Source organism: Vanellus vanellus (genome assembly GCF_965231255.1).
Source record: "Vanellus vanellus genome assembly, chromosome: 7".
Lineage (NCBI taxonomy): Eukaryota > Metazoa > Chordata > Aves > Charadriiformes > Charadriidae > Vanellus > Vanellus vanellus.
The window spans coordinates 4,353,463-4,378,568 of record NC_138912.1 but is presented as its reverse complement, the minus strand read 5'-3'; the positions used below and the strand labels follow the sequence as shown (position 1 = coordinate 4,378,568).

Genomic DNA, 25,106 nt, shown 5'->3' with positions numbered 1-25,106 from the left:
AACATCTGCCTTCTAAAACAGCCTCACTGGATTTTAATCTGCAGCGACTTCCGTTGATGTTATCTGCTGATCGACTCCAAGTTCAGCTTTGTACGCTTTTTGCTCAAGACGAACTGGAAGAGGAAGGCCAGAGCACACCGTCCCCCAGCCCGGCCTGCCCGCGCCCTCGCAGCTCACGTTACCTTCTCATGAATCTCCTGAGTTGATTGTGCGTCACAGAATGCAACTGTCGCCAAGTCCTTCAAAATGGGCATCTCCACCGTACAGTCCCTCCCGTCCAGCAGTGCCACCAGGGGCCGGGGGTGCATGGGGCCGTTCATGATTTGAGGGCGAATACCTGCAAGCAGAAGGAGCGTGGCTTTTACACCAGCGGCAGCGGGAAGGTGTCCCCCGGCAGCGGTGGTACCTGCACGCAGTTCCTGTGTCGGGTGAGAAGCAGTGGCACACAGTTTTAGCTTGTACAACACATTTTGGGGAACAATCGCAATGCAATGCGAAGTTTAGCGCAAGATCTGGTTTTCTCTCTGGGAGTACGACTGTGGTTTTGCCGCAGGGAGAGAAAACCCCGCGAGGCTTGCTCCCAGGACAGGGATGGACAACCCCATTTCATTCACCTGTGACTTTATGGGGGTGTATCTCCGCTGTGCCGATCCTCACCGACACAGGTCCCGTTTCAAGCAAACTACCAAAGCCAGAGCTGTCAGCCTCTTCAACTGTTTTATTTAGCGTCTTAGGAGTGAAACCCAAGACAACAGTAATTTTTTCCCCTGTCTGCAGGAGGGCCCGGATTTTGTTCCACAGGCGTACACTGGCACTCGGTCTGTTTTTTTAAGGAATGACTTTACCATTTTGTCCATCTCAGAAAGACAAGTCTGAACAGACATTCACTAAAAAAAAAAAGGATTGATTTTAAGCTAAAAGAGAGTAGATTTAGACTAGGTATAAGGAAGAAATTTTTTACAATGAGGTGGTGAAACCCTGGCCCAGGTTGCCCAGAGAGGTGGTTAATGCCCCATCCCTGGAAACATTCAAGGTCAGGTTGGATGGGTCTCTGAGCAACCTGGTCTGGTTGAAGATGTCCACGCTTATCACAAGGGGTTTGGATTAGATGGCCTTTAAAGGTCCTTTCTGACCCAAACTGTTCTGTGATTCTATGAAAAGCACGGAAAGAGCAGGATACCGAAGACCTCTTTAGCATACAGACATATATTGTTATGTTACCAGTTACCAAAAGGCTTCAAGGTGGGAATGGCGAAACTCAGCTTACTTTGTAAAAACAAACCCGGTCTATCCCTGCATCTCGCAGGATGCTCTGGGATGTGCGGCTGTAGTCAGCATGAAGGACCAGCAGATATGGGATGAAACGGCTGCAGACCCCACTCCACCGTGGCAGCGAGTGCCCTTGTGCCAGTGCAGGACACCACACTTCCCACACTTACACACGCTTCGTCATGGGCTGCTCCCTTGAAAATATGTGTATTCTGGCGTCTGTTCAGTTGTGCTGCTTTTTTCGCATTTCACAACAACATGTTCTCCAGGCGGAGGTGAGGAAAGGAACGATGACCACCAAGGGCCGCAGAAGCCCAATTTTTATATCCTATTTATTGCTCTGCTGGCAAGTCACTTAGAAATTTCTATGCCTCCATTTATCACTCAATAAGGGCATTTGTTACATCAGGGTCGCACAAAATATCTCAGCTATCTTTTTCAGCTACCCAGGCAGTTTCTGGGAAAAGCGTAAGCGGGGGGAGCGAGTATTCTGGGCACAAAGTGGTGTTTTAGCGCTGCTGCCGCACCATGAGATGGCCAGGCCTGGAGAGTTTGGGTTTGAACCTTCAAACCTCCTCACAAGCAGCCTCAGAGAAGCCCCTCTCCTTACCAAAACCCCCTTTCTGCACAATAACCTTCCAGGGCTACCAGCCAACATCTGTATTGCCTTTAAGCACAGCGGTTGTGCGATCCTTTTACTGAGGAGCTAACAGACACAGTAAATGCCGTCACTACTTCTGGAACAGAGCACTTTCCCCTGCCACACTACGTCACAGGTATCACTACTCAGCAAAATTGCTGATGCTGGTGAGCTGGACAAACATGGGGCATAGCTGAAGGAACTTCTGTGGTGTTGGTTTTGAGTATTTTGAGGGCTCAAACATTTCACATGGAGTATTACAGAACAAATGCTACTGTCTCTGGCACTGTTTGAGTAAGTCAGACTAAAGAGGAGAGCAGGAGGCTGGCCCTCACACGCAGGGCCGGGTACCGCTCTGGCCCTCACACGCAGGGCTGGGTACCGCTCCAGCCCTCTGGACTGCGGTCAACACCAGGAATCGTGTCACTGCAGCCCCACGCGCCAGAAAAATTACAATGAGGGAAAGAAACCTAACGAGAAAAGCAACGCACTGATTTTTTATATTTTTTTTAAGGGAAAATTAAATGCTCCTTTTTGTCCAGATTGCTGTCGGGTAAAGTATTAGCAAGATCTCCACCAGCTGATGCGTGTGGAGCTACGGGCCAAAGTGACACCTCCCAGACCACGCCGGCACCAAGAGCATCGCCTCAGGGAGGGATCTAAGCTGCCGCGTATGAAACGCGGGACAGCATGTAGTCACATTTATTTTGCATGGCAAAAATCAACCCTGTGGAAACAGGCAGGTTTAATGGAGGGAGTTGTTCAGTGGCTCTCCATTCCTGTTTTATTGAATCTGCTTTAAGAAATGAAGAACCGACCAACCCAGCAGACCTGACGGAAGATTTTCAGCATTACACGTTAACGTTTTTGGAACAGGTCCTTCTCCATTAGCACGTACTGGAAGTAATATATTACGTTCGCATGCATTTCATCTAGACGGAAGTGCAACTGTGTCAGTAGGCAGGGTAGAGTGCCGAGACGATTGGGATAACTGAAAGAAGCTTGCCATAAGCAGATAAGCACGAATAAAAACATGTACAAATCTCAGAGCACTTACACAATCCTTATGTGAAGCACTATACCACAGCTAGATTATTTTCTCAGGTTAACAAGCGAGTGAATTATAACACTGACTTAAATGCTTAAATGCTGACTTAAACGCGTATGATCTCCAAGGCTTAGAGCATCACCTATCAGCCTCACACCACAACTGTAAAAAAAAGGAATCTGACTTAGGGGCAAGGTGGCTGCGGTGGTCCCAGCCCCGGTGGCCACCAGCACCATCCCCACGCTGTGCAGCTGTATGCCTCTGTCTGGACAAGCTGAGCTCGGTGCCCAGCCGGGACCAGGACCATCCTCAGACAGGGCAGCAGGCACACGGAGGCTGCTGGTGGCTTCCTGCAAGCATGGCACATGGAAGGCAAAACCACGGGTTATCTGAAACTTTGACATTTAACCCGAGCCCCAAAATAACGGTTTTATTATGCTGCCATTACATAAGCTTCTTTGAAAGTCAAACGAAATACAGCTTTTTTTTTTTTTTTTTTTGAAACGGCATCTGTGTCTTTGCTTGGGATTAGGGATGTAATTGTGCATGATGACACAGGCTTCTTAGGCATGTCACCCTCGCCCGCACACAAAAGTGCAGTCACCGAGGATGAATGCTGGCTGGAAACCGTGAGGTAGTCAGAGGAATGTCTGTCGTTTCTCCTACTTCAATGAGGGAATTTACTTCAGCCTGACAAGGAAAGTTTTGAAGCAAATCAATAGAAGATGAAGTGCATAATGTATGGAAAGTACGTTTTAATAAAACCCATTGGCAGGTCTGCAACTTAAACGGCAGTATATTTTCCTCGCCTGCCTCTCTTGCTGCCTCTCCACCACCCTGTGTCTATTCTTCACTGTGCTGGTTCCTACCTCCCGCACAACACATTCAAACCAAAACATCTGGGCTGACAAAACCAAGCAAAATTCAGTACGATATTTTTTTTACCCAAACCCATTTGTTCTGCGTGCGACCGCTTCATTAAAAACGAGGTATGCCACGGATCAGAAAGTAATTAAACAGCCAGACACTCCCCTCCACTAAATTCTGATAAAACATCGCAGCCATTAACCCTTTCGCTCTGCCACGCGTTGCAAAACCACCGGGCTCACTCCACCGCGGGGTACGATGCTGTGGAAACCAAGCCCGCGGCTTGCAGGCAGCGGAGCAAGCTGGGGTGGTGCGGGCAGGAGGCAGCGGACCAGCAGCTCTCCTTGGGGCTGGGGTGGGCTGAGCTCGTCCTCCCGACAAGCCTCACAAATTCGGGGGCTCCCCCGCCATCTGAAGCTGATTTTGCCGATAAAGCCCCAGCCGTTCCTGCAAAGTTGTGGCAAATATTGTTCGACCTGTATTTTTTTTTTTTTTAAGGCGTTTTCAGCTGCCCGCGGACCCTTGCCAGCATTGCAGGGAGAGCTTGGGAAGGAAGAAGGGGAGGAGAAAGGGTTTATGGAAAAAAAAAAAAGCAAACAGAAAAAAAAAGAAAGGTTTTGCAGTCACAGTGAGAACTCAAACTCCACCCCGGCTCACAGGCAGCGCCGCTTGTTGCACACAGCCCCGCGTATAAAGTGCTTTTGTTTCATTTTTAATACACAAAGCCTGCTTGTCCTCTCCTGCCGCTCCTCCCCTTTGCCACCCACTTGTATCCGATCCCAATGGCACCCCTGCCAAGAGAATTAGGGAGTGCTCCCTGCTAAATGGCAGCCTTTGTGTGACCGCAAGACGGCTGGTACTATCTCACAGAAACAAAAGCAGAAGCCATTTGCCTAATTCTTATTAATCTCAGTTGCCTACGCCGCACAGCATTAAAAAAAAAAAAAGGAAAAAGCTTTAAACATGTTCACTTGCAGTATATAAAAGTGCATCAAGAAGCGATCCTGACACTCGCCTGAATTACCCGCTCACGACAAAGTAGCTATAGTTTTACAGTCAACTACACACTTTATTAAACAAACAGAAAAGAAACAGGAAATTTCCCCTTGCCTGGAAAATGTTGCCTCCACATTCTTCTTCTTATTAAAAACCACACATGGCAGTGGAGGAGGAGGGAGGGAGGAGAAGGGGGGGGAACCCACACACGATAAAATACTACCACTTTTCAGTGCGTTGCCTCTCCTTTCGTCTACGAGGGGGTATCTTCAAACAAGCAATCCCGCGGCCCACAGCTGCAACATCTCAAGACAAATGTCTCTTTGAACACGGAGGGAAAAGAAAAGGCTTTTGTCCTGAGCCACAGAAGAATAGTCTGAAATTGCGAGAGGAGTTACAGTCACCTCTGCGCGGCTCCCAACTCTTCAGAGCACTCCCTCCAGACTTTGCCGAAGCTTTTAACTAATCGTAGTTCTTTCCCAGCCCTTGAATAAAATCATGTGAGTGCCAGCCAAAAAATCTTATGCTATGCACACTAAAGGGTTTGTATATGTCACAGTTGCTTTTTCCCCCTTCCACTCCCCTCCTCCTATTGACTTGCACATACGGCGTTTTTTTTTTCGAGTTGTCTCAAATGGATTTAATCTGTGCCATGCTGCGTTTTATGTTTGTTTGGGTTTTTTTTTTTTTCTTTTGTGTTTTTTTTTTCTTAAACTTAAAAATGAAACATGCCTTTCCATGCGGAGTATATTGCACGAGGCTCCAGAAACAGGCTGATAGCCTTTAGCAGCAGCGGCAGCACCAGGAAAACAAACACAAGGCACTTGGGGGAAAGCAAGGTTGTGCTGGTCTCATCTAGCACCCAGAAACGAAGGGCCAAATTCTTTCTTGATGTGTAAATCAACTGTTTTTCAGCATCAGAAACAACATGCGTTTGCTGGCAGGATTCACATCTTCTTGCAGACGCCCATCTCCTGGTCTCGCCCAGTTTGTCTCAAATAGGTAAAAGCAGCCCCATATCATCGTCATCCCAATCCCACACTCCGGCAGAGCGCAGGGAAGTGCTGCCGTGGGAAATGGTGAAGGAGGGCGGTCGTACCTGTGCCATGCCCCATCTCCAGAGCCTGCAGAGGCTTGTGGATCAGAGCAGTTGTTTTTTCCTCTTTGCAGTTGCCATCATCCTCACCAGCTGCAGCAACAGCTAGAGACAATCCTCATCCAAGAAATAAGGAAAAAAATCTGCATCTCCCTCCCAGTTTAACACCGTTAGTGCTGCATCTTACTATTTGTCACACCCTGGCTAAAGAGCGGTGCAAGTTAAGTTAGTTAACAGAGGGATCTAGGTGGGCTTTGTGCAAACTACCTTGGATCCGTCAAACTGATTTTCAGATATAGAAGCCAAAATTGAACCAGAGCACTGCCGGTGCACTGGTGGCGCTGGCTACCATGCTTCACCTGGGAGAAATGCAGTTCATGGGGAAATCTGGCAGCAACAAGGTTAGCCTGTGCAGACCTGTGTTTCTCCACCACAGCTATATCACCATCCCGCTGGTTCAAACACCATCACCCCTCTGCTCTGCAGACTGGGGGGGGGGGGGGGGGTCTGAACCATCCAGAGCTGGTCCAAGGGAAACACCCAGGAGAAACGGGCAGCACTTCATCGGCACATGCAGCCCTCTAACAGAGAAGGGTCCTTACTGACCCTGTCAGATGCTTCTGGATGCTCAGAAGAGTCCTGGAATTGGAGGATGGAGCTAGGAATAAGGAGAACAAAGGTGTATTACCCGAAGTTGGTAATGACTTGTAATATAAACATCAAAAGACCTGTCAGCCTCCCTAAAATTCAGTCTCCGAGTACAAGACAAGGGGATTTAGGCATATGTTTCTCTTAAACTTATATTGCCATTCACTGAGCTCTCCAAAGCTCAAGAATTTGGGTCCCACAATTTGGGTCCCGGGGTCCCACAGTGCCTTTCCGAGGTGGATCAGGGGTTCCCAGTCCTTGGTGGCCCTGGGCCATCCTCTCTGCAGGCTGTAAACCGGCACTGATCCTGCTTCAGGGGTGCACGGAGGGGAAACCTCTGGGAAGCCACCTCTGTGGGTCACAGCACATGGGGTGGTGCTTTCCAGCTGTAGCAGTATCTCTTGCAAACAGAAAGGTGTAAGCGAGTTGCGAAGGCGCCACGGAACAAGTGCTGAAGGAAGGTTTCTGTACTGCTGGGGATGTTTTAGGAAAGCACTGTGGGTGCTGCAGAACCACCCTCCTCTACCACAGCATACTCTCAAGCGATGCTCTTTCTTTCACTTAACTTTTCTTGTTAAATGCTTCTCATAACAAATGCACGGGTGAAAAGTAAACAAGACACAGTCTTTATCTCGCAGTCACGGGAAAACAGATATTTACTGTTACTTCTAATTGTAAATGCTCTGGAGACACTTGGTATTGTACAAACAGAAGCCACACAAATACACAGCCAGTTTAGAAAGTGACATCAAATATCTTTTTTATAAATAATCATGGTGTGTTTTTTTTTTTTTTTTAAAGCAAAGCATCTTTTGAGACTGCCAGGATCCTACCGGGAGACGACTGAAATCTTCCCATTCAGAGGAGACCATGGTGTTTGAACCGATGTCTGTAACACAGCTGGAGCTGATGGGCTCCATGCTCGCAGCCAGGGCTGCCATGGGGAAGGGAAACGATGGCAAAGCGGAAACGACTTCCAGCCTGCCGGGAAAACCCCCAGGGCCATGGCAGTCCCCTCCGGCGAGGGAAATCACACTTCAGAGAAATTCTCGTGCTCCAGAAAGACGGGCAAAGAGGCAGCAAGGCCCTTCCTCCCCCGTGAGGGGCACGGTCCCTAGTGGAAAGGAAAAAATTCGTACCTGTTGTCAGGAAGAGCCTGTGCAAATTCCTGACCTCTCCAGCACATTTCCTCCCGTCAGCACGTAAGAGCTGGCTTTTTTCCGGTTCCCTTTTCAGATAACTTTTCAGGTCTTCCTTTAAGAATGTATTTTTAAAAATTGGTAGGAAATTCCCATATAAAACAATATCCTTATTAGCTGATACAAACGCCGCGATTACAGTCCCCAGCTGAACTACAGAAGCAGACAGCAACCACAAATAAATGCTCAGTAAAAATACAGGGAGTGTTTTTATACATGGTACCTTCTTACTCTTATTTGAATTCCCATAGACGCACACCAGAAAGACATACACCTCTACACCTGCTTTTGCGTAACCCTATTCAAGCCCTGAGATACACGTAACCCACTGGGATGCCACGGGAATGCAGTCTTGGGGCAGGAAAGCCAAGCACAAGCTTTGCAAAACTCTGGAGCACTCTTTTTCTATGAAATAATCTCTGGACTGAACGAAATCTCATTCAGGAGCACTCTAGATACAGCCACAAGTATATAAACAGGTGTAATACAATAAAAAAGTAACATAATAGTAATATGTAGCCTCTGCTGTATACCTGCAATATCAAACCGTCGGTGTTTTGGTTATTCCCAGACTGCGACGTGGGTAAATCTATGTCTGCAAACATAAACACCACTTTCTGCCCCAGCTCACATGTGGGTTAACAGGAGCGACTACAAGAGGAGCTAAGCAAGGTCTTAGGGTGAAACTCCTAATGGCCACGCAAGGCGATGGGTGGCAGGCGGTGCCCGAGGGGTGTGCTGGCCCCGAGGGCCTGCCTGGGACCCCAAGAAGCAGGAGTGTGGAGCCCGGGACGGAGGGATGGGAAGGTGAGTCCGGCGGAGGCAGTGGGAGCTGCCAGGGCAGGCAAAAGGGACGGCAGAGCAGATGGGAGAGGCCATATGGGGTGGTGAGAGATGCTACCAAGAATGCTAAAAGAAGAACCTGGAAGAAAAAATGCTTGCTCAGAGAAGCTCTGTTTCTTGTAATCTTTTTTCTTTTTTTTCTTTTTCTTTTTTTTTTTTTTTTTTTAGAGGGATGGGAAAAGAAGGGGAAAAACCCAGTTAGGGTTTGTGTTGTGGTTATGATTCAGACAGCACATGGACTCGCAAACCGTCCCACCACCCAGGGCTGAGCTTTGCAGCTCCTATTAAAAACAGTGTGGAGAAGGTAGCAAAAATCCCAATAAATTCTCCTTGAATATGCTCCATTACCAAGCCCAAGTGCTGAAGACATATTGTATTTGTACCGCTTAGTGGATGGCTTTCTTGAGATGATCCAGAAACCTGAGAAAATACTTTCTCTCCAGTGGTGCTGCTTCAGCATGATATTCACTCGAGACACACATCCCAGCCATACGGCATCATTTTTTCCCTACTATCCAAATTGAAACAAACTACAGTAGTAAAATACAAATAAGCTGCTCCGGGAAATGGACAGCTTTCATTGTTTGGGGTTTTTTAAAAGAAACAACGAAATAAATAAAACCAGGGAGAACAATGCTGATGCCTTACACGATGGCACAGGGGAAAGCTGCTGAAATTAGCCATCTGGGCGGGAGGCTGCTCGGACTTCAAATCACCCCAAGGGATTCAGAGGCTGTAAAGATGTTCTGAAAGATGAGATATAAAAGTCAAGGCTAAAGATGAGCCTGCCGACTGCCAGTGAGAGCCCCGGCACTGGGGCAGCCTGAACACTGCTGCCTGAGACCGCCACAAGACCAGCAGCGGGGCTGCCCACAACGTACCAGCGTTTTGAGGTGCAAACTCAGTTTTAGCACACAGACAGACAACTGACAGCCCTACGAAACTTACCTCATGAAAAAAAAAAAGGTAATGCATCAAAGCAAGCACTTGGGACTCAGATTTCAGGAAGCAAGAGGGGCTGAATGAGACTAACTGTCCGTGTGCCACTGGTACCTTCTAAACTTGTGTTTGTACATTAATTATGAGCGATTCTAAGTGGAAAATAAAGAAAACACCATGTTGTGAGATACTTGTAGGAATTAAATTAATTGTGGTGTTAACCATTGACATTAGTCCTTCCCATCATGCTGGACAGAAAGTGCTATCAATCTTCCAAGCAAGATATACCTAAGGCTTCCTACATGCTGCTCTGCTTTGCTGCTGGCATTTCTCAGATCTGCTGGAGGTTTTCTGTAGATCCCAGAGAAGGGTCGAGATGGCATCGGAGGAGTTCCTGTGCTGGGGAGGACAGCAGTAGCCATTCACTGGTGGCTTACAGCTTTCCCTGTACAGTGATGTTCCTACTGCACAGATAAGCAAGCTGGCGAGGACTGCTTTGCTGGGGTGGGAGCCTGGGTAGCCTTTTGGAAAGTAAATCCTCTTCTCCACATCCATCTGTAGCTGTTGTCATCTCAAGTCATTCATTTGCAGCAAGAAGGGAGAACAAGCCACCGAGGATCCAGCTCAGGCTTTATCTAAATGCTCTTTCCACCCAGGCAACATGGGAGCCTTCAGTGAGAGCCCAGCTTGACTTTAAGAGCCTCCCCAAAGCAACCTTTGGCCAAGTGCAAAGTGCCAAAAAGGGCTGGCAGCTGCCTTAGTTCCTTCTGCAAATGCCGCAGAAGGGCCATGGGACGGTTTTAATCTTTTAAATCCAGCTGGACATCTCCAGAGTCTTCATTCAAAGTGACAAAAGGTGCAAAACCTTCAAGCCACGGGCAGTTAGTGACGCTGTTTGTGGTGATGCACACCCGCAGAAAAAGAAGCACGTAGGTTGTCCCTGGGTTGTCTCTGAGCCCTCTGAACCCCACTATGCGTGCTCCTGGGGGCTCTTCCACAGCGCGAGCGGTGCTAGCTAGCTACTAAAGGAAAAAAGACCGTGAGCTCATGCCAAAACCTACAGGTCTTGCCAAGCCCTCATCTCTTGTAAGACCTATTAAAATAGCTCCTGGGCACTTGCCAAGCGCACAAGCCCAGCTGCAACCGTCTGTTCAGCGACCCTGTTGCAAGGTCATCCCTTCTGGAGACCGAAAACGGACACTGTTCGACCTACAAATGTGAAATGTTTCTGACGAGGGTGTTGGACCTTTGATAACTTTCTCCCTTCCTACCACCGCTCCCAGCCACATCCCTGCTTTCGGATCCCCACCCCTCTTCCATGCTGAAGATCAAACGAAGGAAATCTCGGCGTGGAGAGGAAGCCCAACCACCGCCACGCTTCCAGCTTTTCTGCAGCACGTTCACAGCCTGTACAGGGCTCCTGCTTTTATCATCTTAGTTTCTTGCTTCACTTGTTTTCCGTTTCTCTCCCCATCCCAGTCGGTACCTGGAGCCCCCCATGGTCTCCCATCACTCTTTGAGGAATTTGTGACCAATTCTGCTTAGTGCAGAAAGGATGGCAAAATGGGAATATATGAGTGAGGGAATAACCCTGGAAGGTCCTGGGAGGTGCTGAATGCCTGCAAATCCCACTCATTTCCCTAAGATAAACACCCTCACTTCCCTGCAGCACAGGACCATAACTAAGTGAGAAAAAAAAACCCTAAATACTAACATTTGAAAGCACTTAACTACTACCTACTTGTTACTAAAGTTGATTTACTTTTACAACTAATGCTTTACAAGTACATCGTAGGATTTTATCACTGTTATACTGAAATAGGGCACATGTTGAATTCTTGTCGACATTTAAAGCAGCCCAGAACCATAAAAACATAGCAAAAAAAGCTTTGGGCTGGGCGGCGACCACCAAAACCCACCTGCTCCCCAAAGCTTAGCAAATGAAATCTTCACCCCAGTACTTCTGCAGCCCCGAGCGTGGCCCCAGCCCAGGCAGGAGGTTCCCTGAAGGCAAGGAGCTCCCCAGCTCCTGGCCCTTCATCTCTCACCCGAGGAAGTCACTGAGGCCACCAGGAAACCCACCACAACGGACAACCCTCAAGTGCATACTTCAGCTCAGCACGTACTTCAGCGCATGCTGTCCTTAACAGAAATGCTTTCTTGGATCGGGCCGATATCCCCTCGAGGTGCGTTATCAATTATTTGCCAGGCGAGAAGGCGCACTGTCATGGGAGATAAGGATGATTGCACCACACAGCACAGGAAAGACGTGCATGAGAATTGATTTTATCCTTCGGAGGAACAGTTTATGGAGGAAGGCTGTTCTCCACGTGGGTCCTTCCAGCTACGGAGGGTAAGCGAAGCAGCTCATCTGGGAGCATCGTCCCCTGGACACCCCAGACCAGCAGCTCTACCTGGGCACGGCCCTGCAGGCGATGGCAGCACTGGGGGAACAACCAGCTGGCTCCAATCTTCCCTCTGGGTTACACTTTCTGAATCTTACAGATCCCCAATATTTTCTGGGTTTTTTACTACATATTGGAAAATGTATCTCAGGCAGAATTTACTGGTCATGACTGCATTAAGAAGATAGAGCTCTATATGTAATGTCCTAGGAACAGTATTGCAAAGAAAGTTACTCCTGCTTCAACCCATGTTCCTTAACTGATACATTCTATTATTTTTAATATCATTGTAAAGCTGTCTCCCCAGATCCATCAGTAAAATGAAGAAGGATCTCACATTGTGCTTGTAGCCACCTTCCCAGAGGAGAGTGCTCTCCGCTGGAGAGTTCAGTGGGAATGGGGCTGTGTTGGGCCCAGCAGCATCTCCCACCCTGATGTCTTCTGAGTCACCTGCAAGGCTGCTCGCTCAGCTGGAAAAAAAAAACCCTAACATAAAAAAAACAACCAAAAACCAACAAGAAACCTCAATCTCTTTATACAACTTCTCTGAAAAAAGATTTTAGAGATGCCACACAATACAGCCCTTTTCAGCTATTTGTGCCCTCGAGCCATGCATTAATACAGCTGAGACTAAGCTGGATTGAGGGAATTTTAAATTGGTATACTGGATAATGCAGAAAGCTATAAAAAAAAAAAAAAGAAAAAAAAAGAAAAAGCACTCCAAAAAAAGGAAAGGAAAAACTCAACACAAAACTGGATTGTAAGTTGAAGATTTCATGAAGTCAGGGTGAATGTACAAAAACTCCCACTGGAAATGTTATTAACAATAGCATCTTATTTCCTGTAGCATAGAAAAGTACACTGATGATTAATAAAAATACACTGATTAGTACCAAACTCCCAAGTCTTATAATATTATCACTTAATCATAGTTTTTTTAGATTGAGGTAAAAAAGTGGTGATCAGGCAGAGAACTCTGTATTTTAAACTCACCCTTTTTAAACCTTCTGACTTTGCACCTTTGTAGAGCCTTACTAGCTGCTCACTAATAATTACTGTATGCTGAGAGCATCTTGAAGTTGCCAAAGGGCATTTTAAGTATCTCAGAAAGAAATAAGAGCATGTCCATACACTTACGAAGCCTTCTCAAGCACACAAAGGAACACACTTTTGAGACTCATGTGGAAATTTTTACTCCATGTATACAGATGTCACGTTTCTACCGGTAAACTTCAAGCCAGAAAAATGTCTTTTGTAATTCAGGGGTATTAAATCTTTCTTAAAATGTCCAAATCAAATTAAACCCACTGAAATATTTTTTGTGAGTTGCTTTTAAATTCAGTTCTTTCAAATATCCGTTAAACCTTTTGAAAAGTAAATGAATTTTATTTTTAATGTAATGTGCAATTGTGGAGATCTGAAGAAAAGCATGTGGTCCCCAAAGCATGTGTGTTTTGCTAACTATACAAGCTGGTATAATAAAAGATGTTATCTCTCCTGCAAACCTCGCCTAGCTTCAGTTTTCCTGGCTGAATAAAGATAGCAGAAAAAGTTTAATCATTAACTTCCACGTTTGCTATTTTCCCCCTTTATCAGGCTTTTCCTGGCTGCTAGCATTCCTGCCTTGCTGCAAAACACAGGCTGCAGGGCTGGGGGCTGCATGCACCCACCTGCGGGCAGTGCCGGGGACCTCAGCTCCAGCCTCCACCCACCTCCTCCTGATCCATCACCACCTCGACAGCCTCTGCACCTGAGCCTGGCCGGAACAACCACAAACTCTTCCAAAATAACGTTGGAGACGTGATTTCTTTTGCCACAGTGGAAGGAAACTCTGAGTAAGGACTGGAGGGGGCAGCTGCGGTGCCTCTGGGCATCCCACCCCGCCTCCCTGGTCCTCTCAAGGCTTTTGGAGGCTAAAGCAAACCCCTGCAGAGCTTTCCAGCCGGGCTATTCTTGGGCCCCGGATGAGCAACGTGCACTAGGAACCGGTGAGAACATACCTAATATTTTTTTCTCATCCCTGACCCTAAAAACACTCTCCTCCCATTACTGATAATCCACAGCCACCCATTTCCCATCTTAATTTAAGACAGTGGATCAAGCAATGTCTACTAAACACCATCACTAACTTTGATACCAAAAGCACCTATTCACCCTGAGACACCACATCTGTCAGCATGAGTGACGATCACCCTGTCGAGGGTTTCTGCGTGGAGCTTTCCTGCACGCCTGGGGCGGGCTCGAGTCAAGGCTAGGTTAACCTCTCATCATTTTGCAAATGCTACCCTTGTAGCTGCTTCATCCCCACCTCTCCCACATCAGCCAGAGGGCACTCAGCCTCATCAGCTGCACCCAAGCGTCTTCTGGTTTATGGAAACCATGTTCAGTGTCCAAATACCGCACAGTTCATTGAATAATAGAGCTTACAATCTTCCTAATTTTTCCTCAGTGTTTAAAATAGTATCAAAACCCCTCACAAGTAATGATAGATGAAACATTTATCTTAAAACAGAGCTATTTAAGCTATGATAATCCACAAAAATCTTTGCTAATCGGCTACATCTTTGAGCAAAAGAAATACATGTTCCTTGGATTTTGTAATAAAACAAAAATGAACATTGGCAGAGCAAGCGAAATCATCTACAAATACAAATCAACCTTTTCTCCTTGTGAGCCAGAGTAGCCCAAGGGATAACGGCACAATCATGCCTCTGATGTATTTATACAGCACATTTCATCTTCAGTAATCTAGATAACACACTGGCAGATTCTTACTTGCGATTCCAAGAATGATGAGCTATTCCTGTGCTATGGCAGTTCAACACCCACCTCTCCCCTAACCACGTGGGGCCCCATGGAGGTCTCTGAACACCACCCTGGAGCACCACGGGTGCCTCCTTCCTACCCTCCCACCGCCTTGGGATGGGGCCGTAGCGGTGCAGCCCCGGCTTGTCCCAGCTCCTCCCAGTTCCAGGCTGCATCCCAGCAGCCCCCGAAGTTCACCACACTCATTTTGCCACAGCGTGGGGCACGAAGGACCTCACTGATGCATGGGGCAGCCCTGCCCTTGCCTTCCCTGGCTCTGATGCTGTTTTCATGAGGGCAAGCTCAGCAATGCAACAAGTGCTGAAGGAGGGAGATCGGGGTGCTGGAATAAAGCACTCCTGCAAGGATCTGTATTTTCTCTTTGTTTTTCGTGAGCTGACATTTCGGTCAATAATCTTCATATTTAAGATGTCTTATTTTCTTGTGCGTGCAAAGGATAGCTGCGCTGCAACTCCGGCGGCTGCTGGGAGGCATTTCCTACAGAAATCCTCAGTGCATTAGTGACAAATAAAATCCAAAGCTGCAGAGAAGCTGACTGCTCTTGAAACTACGTTAAACTATAACGGGCTGAAAACATCTTCATTTTTATGTCTCTTCACTACGACAGAGAAAAAATTCAATGCTGATGTAGGTAAGCACAGGCTATGGGTTTATCTAATAATGTATGCTGAAGATAGTGAAAAATATTTCAAATTTGCCTACAGTTATAAAACTGTAAATCACACTGAACAATACCACTGCAGTAAGCCATTTTCCTCTAACGGTTTTCTATATTTTATCGGTTCAATAAAACCCATCACCTAACAACCTAAAAGCTGTCGTTATATACCGTATGGTTATTCTCAATTAATTCATTTTTTTTAATTTTAAAATTGTGCCACAAACCCACCGGAAGAGCGAGGTATGGCAAAATGAACTAATCGGATTTCATTTCTTTCTTGGGAGGGAGGTAGGGGAGGGGGGAGAAAGGAAGAAGCCTGCACTGAAGTTTCAGAAAGTTGACAAAGTTTCCTGCCTTGCAGTAGAAAGCACTTGACAAAGATGGAGGCTGATGCATCATACCCCTGCCCACAAATTTGTAGACTTGATTACATCATACAAATTACAAAACACATCAAACGAACTGAGTGGGCTGAGAAAACTCCCTGGGACTATGAAAAAGAAGGCTCCTGCTGCAACAGTGATCTTATGTAGCGCCTGTGTCCTAGGGGATCCCAAAGGCTCTCGCACATTAGCTGGCACTGACATGAAACCACCCTGCTGGCTGTGATCAAGAGGTACCGATTACGTGGTAAAGGGGTAAAGTAAGACACAGTACTCATCAAGAAACCAAGCTAAACGAGCATTTTACAATCTAACACACAAATATGTCTGTTTTTTCATGGTTCATTCCACAAATACTCAAGAGGTAAACTGTACAGTACTCAGTGTAATCTATTCCTCTAATTAACAGTACATGGAAAAACCCAATATGGTGAAAAAATCTGTAACACATGGCCAGCTGACTTTCTTAAGAGTACTTAAGAATACAGAGGTGGCTTCATAATTACGCCAAAACCCCATTCCATTTAGTGGCATTACTTTCAGCAAAAATTTTCCCACACCTCTCCCTGGCTCTCAGCCCAACAAACGGGTCTCCTTCCCTGACCTGTTGTCCTCTCTCCGCAAGCGGACAAATTCTGTGCCCATTTATTTCCCCAATACCCTCTTCCATCAGAAGGAAAAAGGTGATTCTTCTGCAGAAACTTGTTAGAAGTTGCTCTCAACAGAGGACTACCTAAAAGAAGATACACAGATCTCCGTCACAGGGTCTGGAAATGATTTTGTGAGTTTTCCAAAACAAACTATTTTGTTGCTCCTTGGAAGAAGCAGACCTTGAGAGAGGTGCATTGAAGCAGATCCCTCTCAATGCCTTGTTCAAGGTCTAGCCAACTGACATTGATGGGTTTCAAGATTAATTTTTTTGTTTTGTATGTAAGGCAAGGGTCACAATTCTTGAAGGACTCCTCTTCAAGCCCTCACCCAAAGAGCACGATGGATCTTCTGTCCCAAATGCAATCATGCTGCTGTGCTTTCCGGCACAGCCCCACAGGAAGCGTTGGAGACGATGTTGCACGGACACCCATGACAAAAACACGTCTTGCCCTCTTCTGCCTCCTTACTTCAGACTGAGCTGGCGAACCACACTTGCTGCCAGCATTAGATACGGAGCCCACAACCGGGACTCCTCCCCAGCATGTGCCTGGATTCAAGCGTTCATCCCATTTCTGTTTCTGCCCCTGTCAGGCACATAAACAAAAAATCAGTTGCTACTTCCTTGCGATTCACATGAGGAGTGCCTGAAGTCAATGGGTTCAGTGTGGGGATCATTCAAACCAGCTGCGGCCAGTGAAAAGAATCCATTCTTCATTCCTGTGACCAGGCTTGCTAGAAAGTAGGGAGCAAACGTTCCACCCAAAATAGTTTTGGTCTGAGCACAAGAGAAGCTATTGGCAACAACAACGTTGAAAGAAAGAATGCCTTCGCATCAGGCTCAGATGCCTTGCAAATGTATTTTGTATCCTCTACCCCAAACTGTATTTCTTTCTGCCTCTAACAGACTACATACTTTAACTGGCTCTGGCAGATTGCGGAGTGTCTTTATTTTGGCTAGTAGAGAGCTCCCTTCCATATGGGACCTATCTAGGATGGAAAGCAGATCTACTGGGATGGAGAGCCCAACCGCAGCTGAGCACAGGGCCACCATGGCTCTCCACAGTGAAGCCAATCGTGCAGGAGTCCCTGGGAAAAGGGTGCAAATCGGGCAGCTCCTCGGCTGCTCACCTTTCCCCAGAGGCACGTAGCCAGGCAGGGGTGCGGGTGTAGTCCCCCATGCTGGCCATGCAGTGCCATCCCTACCCGACACATGCATCTGCTGGGTGTGCTCTCCTGCCCCAGCTTCCCAGTCCACCCCAGACTGATGGTGCAGAGCAGGCTCTGGGCAAATCCTCCTCTGTGTTGTACACACCCATCACGGCCCCTCCATGCACCCAGTTTTACTGCAAGGATGCTCCAACAGTACTGCAACAAACGCTGCTCTTGTCAAAGAGCTGCAGACTGCCACAGCGACCAGGTGCGAATGGCTAGGTCCCTGCAGTTTACTTTTAACCTACAAAGAATTTGAAAAGCAGAAGGTGCTGCTGTTGCTAGGGTCGCAAAGGTAGAGTAGCGGACACGAAGAGTTCCCTCTGTGTTCGCGACTGGGCCTGATCTGAGCGTTTCCTCTGGGTTGAATGGCAAGAGCAATTAATCCTGACGTGGTGCATATGTTCCGAATTTTGTGTACTTCAGAAACGAAATGAGGAAAAAAGTTATTGTGCTTCGCTGTGAAATATCAAAAGCACTGAACTGTGATGCATTAACATGGCATTGTTTTCAGGACTCTCGCCCAACTCAAGGCTGACACGCGGAGCTGGCACACAGACATTAAGAAGCGCACATATTCTTTCCTCACACACCCAGGTACTTTCGCATGGCACAATAACGCATGCAAATATGTCTCCATCCTCTTCATAGAGTTATCAGTGCAGCATAAAGTAAGGACAATGCCCGTTAAAAAAGATACAAGAGAGGATAACAACTAAGATAAAAAAGATTTGCATGTATAAATGTCACAATATAAAGGAAATGATAAACCCCTGCAAGGCGAGTTTCTAATTTGGTCTTAATCTCACTGGGCGTAGCTGCGCCAGCGCTGGCTGCCTCTCCGTCTCCTTTCCAGTGGTCAGGACAAGCCTTTTCCCAAATCACAACAGCTGGCTGGAGCAACCCTCCACCTCCTCTTTCTCACTACAAATTTCCCTTAGAGCACGATGATTTTTAAATCCTTTCAGGCTCAAAGCCCAGTAAGCAGTAAAGCCCAGCACAAAGTGATATTTATTTCTCATAACTATTTTTTTTTCATATAAGAATCCAACAGAAAAATAACCTCAACAGTCATTTGTCATAGCCAGAATTGGATTTGAAGCTCTGACGAAGTCAATGTGTTGCACACGGCGGTGCTCGGTGCAGCACGCCTGCTTCCTAACAGAGTTAAAGGAAAAGCCTGCCCTAAGCCAAAGTTCCTATCTTCCTTCAGCTGTAGTAAGGAGTGACTTAAAATCTTTTGGGGAGCTGGAAACTTTGGTACGGACAAAGAACTCAAATGAACAGCCACAATGGCTGCAGAGTGGTTTCCTTAATTAGAAAGTTGGCTGTGTTCGTCAGGAGGAGGAAAACAACGCTACAGACAGCCAAGGCAAAGAGCAAGTGAAAACTGTTACACATGCAGCTCTGGAGAAAACAGAAATGGGCTCTACTGGCCCCCCAGATCCTCCAAAACCACTTGTAATTATTAGGCTGAAAATCAAGCGTGGTCCTGCTGCTGAATCAGAGCAGCACAAGCTTGTAAATATGACTTGGCCTTAATTAATACATTTTGACAAGGCTCAAAACACTCCCCAGGCGATTTAAGGCACTGTAAAAAATCAAGGAACTGACAGTTTTTGACCTCAAGATGTCAAATACAGAACTGCCATCTAGTTTTGATGAGCTGTCACTCTATCCCCCAGACATTCCTACTGCAGCTAAGCATTTCACGTCACGGGCTGCAACCACACAACGTGGTCCATGAGATTACTGCCACCTTCTCAAGAGCATCGGTGAACCCAGCTTCCGCAGTGCCTGAGAATCCCTGTGGATATAGCGGCAGTGGTGGTTTTCTCAGCCCTCTGCCCTGCTCAGTTGCATGGTGATGGACAACGGGAAAGTACAGAGGCATCCAGTGCTGTGCGACCACCTGCACGGAAGCCTGAGAAACACACATCTCGCTGCTCACTTGCTGGCCAGGTTTGCCCGGCTGTCCTCATGGAGACCTGGTGTGCTGTTGCAGGAGAACTAGAGAGCCTCAGAGCAAACAGAAAACGCTAACCAGGAAGGTTGTGTGCTTTGTTAAACAGCAGGCCTGATCCCATCCTGAAAGCACAACAAATTCTCTACGAAGAGACCTTTCAGACTGCACATTTCTCAAGTCAACGCAGGATACATCCCAACAGAGAGATGGGTAACTACAGAAAAATGAAGAAAACTATGGGTAGAGAAGCTGCAGCTTTTCCCCTGTGCTGGTCGCATGGGGTTCTGTCAGTCCAACCAGCACTTGATACCTGAGATCAGAAAGAAGCTGATACTTATCACACTGAGACGACTGAGCATCCCACTATGGAAATTCAAACAGCCGGTGCCAAAACAGCGCTCCCAGGGAAGAGGCAGCTGTTCCGTGCATCTGGGGAGACCGGGAAGGCAAAAGGAGAATACACTTCTTGGCTGCAGCAGAAAACCAACACATTGATGGCTCTCCTAAGCACAAGACTCTGGCCAAGGAGAAACATGAGTCGTGGACTATTTCCAGGGGTGCGCTTGAGATGCTCTTACTGTAATTGACCATGAAGCTGGGGCCTCCCAGGGCTGCGCCCGCTCCTTGCCGTGGAGGGCTGCCACCCTGTGTGACTGAGCACAGGGTGTTTGTGGTTTTCTGCTTCAAACCAGCCACCAGAATGAAATGAAATGCGGGTTCTGACATGAGGGAGGCTGAGGGGCACGGCTGCAATCTGCAGACAGGTTACTCGAGAGTGATGGCAGCAGGAAGGCTGAGTTTTCAGAGTGTGGCTCCAAAAAGAAAATCTCAGAGGACACCCGCATGATCCTCTTCCACGCGGGAAATGAAAAAGAATCATCACAAACTGGACAGGGAGAGGTGCAGCTCCTCGGAGGGTCTCTGCCTCAAACACCTCTGCAGCAGGAATATGGCCATCACTCCAGGAGACCTCCAAAATTACCTTACAGCTGGCACCCAGCAGCTCCACGTGGCTTGATACAAAGCAGCAAAGCACAGGTTACACACTCTGTTTACGAGAAAATTAATCTTAAACGACGTGGAGTGAAATCTTGGATCTGAGAATCAATTTTTTACAAAAACAATTTTAACTTGCTACTTTGCCAAACTCTGATTGAAAATCATTGCTCAGACCCCGAGGGCTCACGATCCACTTACCAAACACGGCACTGCTGTATTTGGATGGACTCGAGTCAGAGTATTTCTAACACCATGAAGGGTAGAAGCTAGAGGCAAACAAACAAAGCACGTAACTATGCCAACTTGAGAGAAGGAGTGTACAAAAAATTTGAAACACAAACATTTTGCGAATGTTACCAGCAGCATTCTTACCAAGCACAGAATACGTTCCTAGAAACTGGCTACCTTTAGGGCACCGTCTGTCCCGCTGCAGGATTTTGGTTGGCTTACTGTTGCTGATTCTGCTATTTTCCCCTTTCTTCTGCTCTTCTACCTTCTTCCTTCCTCTCCCACTTCTCCAGATGTGTTTGCACTGAAGGAAAGCTGCTCCCGTTGGCTCTGCAGGGCAGTTTCCATCCAGCCTTGCCTACGCTCAGCGGTGCTTGCAGCGTGGCTGCTGCCTGGGCTGTCCGGCATTTCTTAGTATGTACTTCTTGTTCAGTACTGCGGTGCTTTGGCTACATGCCTTATGAACGGATTAAACAAACAAATAGGTAAAAGGCATATTAACTCAGTGTGCCTAATAACTTCCCAGAGCAGGAGTAAAGGAAATGGGAGATTCCCCAGGAAACTGTCCGGGTGTGCAGAGCACATTGCCCGGTGCAGGCAATCCACAACCAAACCATAAAACCACCAAAAGCAAGACAGGAACTACATTGCAAACTGCTTATCTTCTCGACTCCAGCTGCTGCTCTGAGCCTGAGGGCTCTGGGAGGAGTGCGAGAGGCTTTTCGGAAGGAGTTAAAGCAGCTCTCTTCCTTACTGGCATCTGACGCCTCTTCCTTCCTGGAGCAGAAGCAGCTCACTGTCCCCCTGGGAGAACAGTGGAGCATCTCCTTTGGCTCTCACTAAGTGCTCTGCAACTTCCCGTACCGTAAACCGGTTGTGTAACACAAATCTGCATGGCGCAAAACCTCTCGAGCACCGAGCCTTGTAGGAGCCAATGTTGTTTCTCCCAATCCTTCTGTGAGATCTGCTTTCCATATGTCTCTGCCGACGTGCTTGCTTTCTTCACAACTGTGAAAGACCAGTCTCCTTCGCTGCTGATTCTACCCCTCTCCCTGCCTCAGCCCGCCTGCCGGCTGCACACGAATGCACGTGTATGGGTACCAAATGGTCGGCTTTGCTTTTCTCAGCACCACTCTCCTCTCCAATGCCATCACTACTAAGGACGTAACACCTTGGCTACATGTTGTGTCCAACCTCTGCTCAAGCAGTCCCACCACCATACCGGGGACAGAAGCCACAGTAGGATGGGACTTCCCTTTGCATTTCCCAGGACAAAGCTCATCTACTACCATGAAACAACTACCAAGAGAGAAAGATTCAGTTTCAGAACTAAGCACAAATTACTAAAGTTGTATTTACTATCAACTTCCCAAACTCCCTCTTTTCCATGAGCCACCTTAGGAGAATAAGAGAGTTGAACAGATCTGCTCCGGACTTCTCTTACAAACCTCTCACAGCTACAAATCCTTTACAAGATGATTTTTACTTAGCAAAGCACCCGTTTTTCACCCCGAGCACTACCTTCCCTCTGACAAATATCTCTTACAGTCAAAACTTTATAATATTGAGCCACAACCAAATTCATTATCCCCACACACTCTTGTCATGTCAATATTACATGATTGCCATCTCTCTTTCTCCTCCTCAACTGCTACCACGATTCACATTGCCGTTAGCTTTCACAAGTGACCTCCTTTGCTTTATTGTAGCCCATAGTGTCACTAATCTTAAAATTATCCCTAAATATAGACAGACAGACATGCCAGCCTGATGCCTTCCGCCACTTCTGAGGATCTGCTTTGAACCCCTCAGTAAAAGAGGCAGCTCTGCCCTTCCCGTGGGACCCCATCCCTCCTTCTCCAGGGAAGAGCCACTGGTCATTGCCCACTATTCATGCTTTTGTGGTGAAGCAGCCAAGTAAGCTCCTTCTGTGCCTCCTGCTCTGCACCTCTTGCAAATCCAGCTCCGCTCCGCTGTCATCATAGCGCATCCCACCTCCTGCTGCTGCAGCATGTCCCATCCCCTCGCCTAAGGTCCTTTTCTCTGGGGCCACCAGGGACATCAATTCCCACAGGCTTCCAGCTAGAAGTCCTCTCCTGCTTCAGTCTCAGAGATCCAAGAGCCTCATTTTTTTTTCCTTTCTGCTTTAATCACCTCTAACACTGAAGCACTTTTTCTGTTTCAGGAGACCTGGATGCTCCTTCCAGTCACCTTCCAGCTCGATTTCCATGCTAATGCTCCAGACTTCAGATAGTTCAATCAAGTCTAAAGTCTCAATTTTTGCTCTTTGCACAGCTGCCTACCACTCAGCTGTGCCTAGTGAAGCATGGGTGGCAACCCAGCCATTTATAATGGTCAAAAAGCCACAATAGTTTATCAGTTATTTTTGTACAGCACCCTCTCTACAGCAGAGCACACTGGGTCCATATCTATTAACAATTTTCATTTTCAGAGGTTTTTTTCCTTCTTGAGAGCATCACAGTGAGCTAGTCGGATTGGCTTATCTGTTCATTAATAGGAGCAGAGGCCAGCCCGACACATTGCAGTTTTAGGCTGAGTAAACCAAAAAATGTGGTAAATTGCAGAACAAGAACAGGAATATTATGATTTCATGTAAAACCAAAATATCAGAAATGAAGAAAATAGAAACATTCAACCATACGCATAACTAAACCGCTTTTAAATGGCAAACGTCCAAAACGGAACAATAGTTCTTAACACACAGCCAGTACTGCACCTCAAAGTCAGGCTGATCATACAAAAATAACTGAAAACTAGTCAACGTCACTGCTGATCGGTACTATATTTAAAAGCAATTTGAGCTTTAATAATTCAACAGAATTTAATCTGCTGGTAATAAGAATGGTGGGTTGTTTTTTTTTTTTTCTAAAGCATGATGTGGATGGATATTCTATCTCTGTAAGGTACACCCCAATTTTACCAAGTGCCGGGCGTGGGGCCAAACACACACACACACACACACAGATGCACAGACACACAGAGACACACAAAGCCCCGGTGTTCGCTGGATCAGGCCCACAAGCTGCAGAAACCGAGATCAAGCAAGAAATCCGCTAACGGATTTAACATGCAACATTTGAAACTGAGCAACATTACGGATATTTATTTTACCCATAAGCCCTCTATTAGAATTTTGTTTCAGAAATTTTCAATTTCAAACTTGCAAGTGTTCAGTGGAATTCCTTTTTATGTCTTGCTTCACACTGTTAATAACAGTTGCAGTGCTAATGACCTAACTCGTGAACGTACAGAGGAAAAACAGCACTTCATGAAATATTGATACACACTCGGAAATTTGACAATTATCTCCAGAGCTCCTTGGTAAAATCTGAAAGCAAATAAATAGCAAACATTTCCTGTACTCATTAAAATACTGAAAAACAGAGAAAGAAACCTACTCATTATCCATTTGACAAATATAACCTATTATTTTTAATAATGCACAGGCATTCAATGCATGGAATTTACAGCTTCTCTTGCTTAAAGAAATCATTGGTTTTGAAGATCTAATTTTAAGAAATGCAATAAAAGTAAGTTATGTGGAGCTGGTTGCTTTTCCAGGAGAGGGTAAAATCCTTCTTCTATTGAAATCAATGACAAAACTACCATTTTTCAGACGGAAGCAGAACCTCACTCACTGCCCTATTCTGGAAGCTGTTTTTCCAGAAAGATATTCTCCAAAAATTAGAAATATTAATTTCATTGACCTTCCCCATGCAAGCTTCAGAAACCGAAAACTGGAGTAAAAAAAGAGCTGATGAGCCCGAGCGTGGGGCCGCTAGTCCACAAGAAATTTCTCTGCATCTTGCTTATCATATGCCAGCGGGCTGATACACAGGTTTGCCCTCTGGCCAGAGCATGACACAGGAGATGCCACGCTGTCGCTCAGGAGCCCGTGCTTTTAGGGTGAACAGCAAGTACAGAGAATACTTCCCTCTGCTGAATAAATATGAACCATAAGGGGAAAACTTCTCATGCAGATCATGACAGGTTGCTCGGCATTGCATTACAGTGCAATCATCGGTGTTATTATAGTAATTCTGCTTCTGGACCTTTTAGCCCTGACTGTGGATGAAACAGAACCACAACTGCTGCAAACAAGAATGAAATGGAAATTTAAGATTCTTTAGCCAAATGTCTCAGTGGGTAAGAGAACAACTTCCACTCTTATTCAGGTCCACTCAACATGAGCAAGAATTCAACGATGGGGAA

At 46.6% G+C, this 25,106-nt stretch overlaps 1 protein-coding gene across 1 annotated transcript in view; it reads right to left on the bottom strand.

Moving 5' to 3' along the window:
- Positions 1 to 25,106, bottom strand: part of CTBP2 (C-terminal binding protein 2) — a gene marked incomplete at its 5' end in the record, with an annotated part of 48,499 nt that overhangs the window by 14,242 nt on the left and 9,151 nt on the right. Inside the window, one exon of the mRNA XM_082486388.1 lies at positions 183 to 337. Within this exon, the coding sequence (XP_082342514.1) occupies positions 183 to 337 (155 nt within the window). The remainder of the gene's footprint in view (positions 1 to 182; positions 338 to 25,106) is intronic.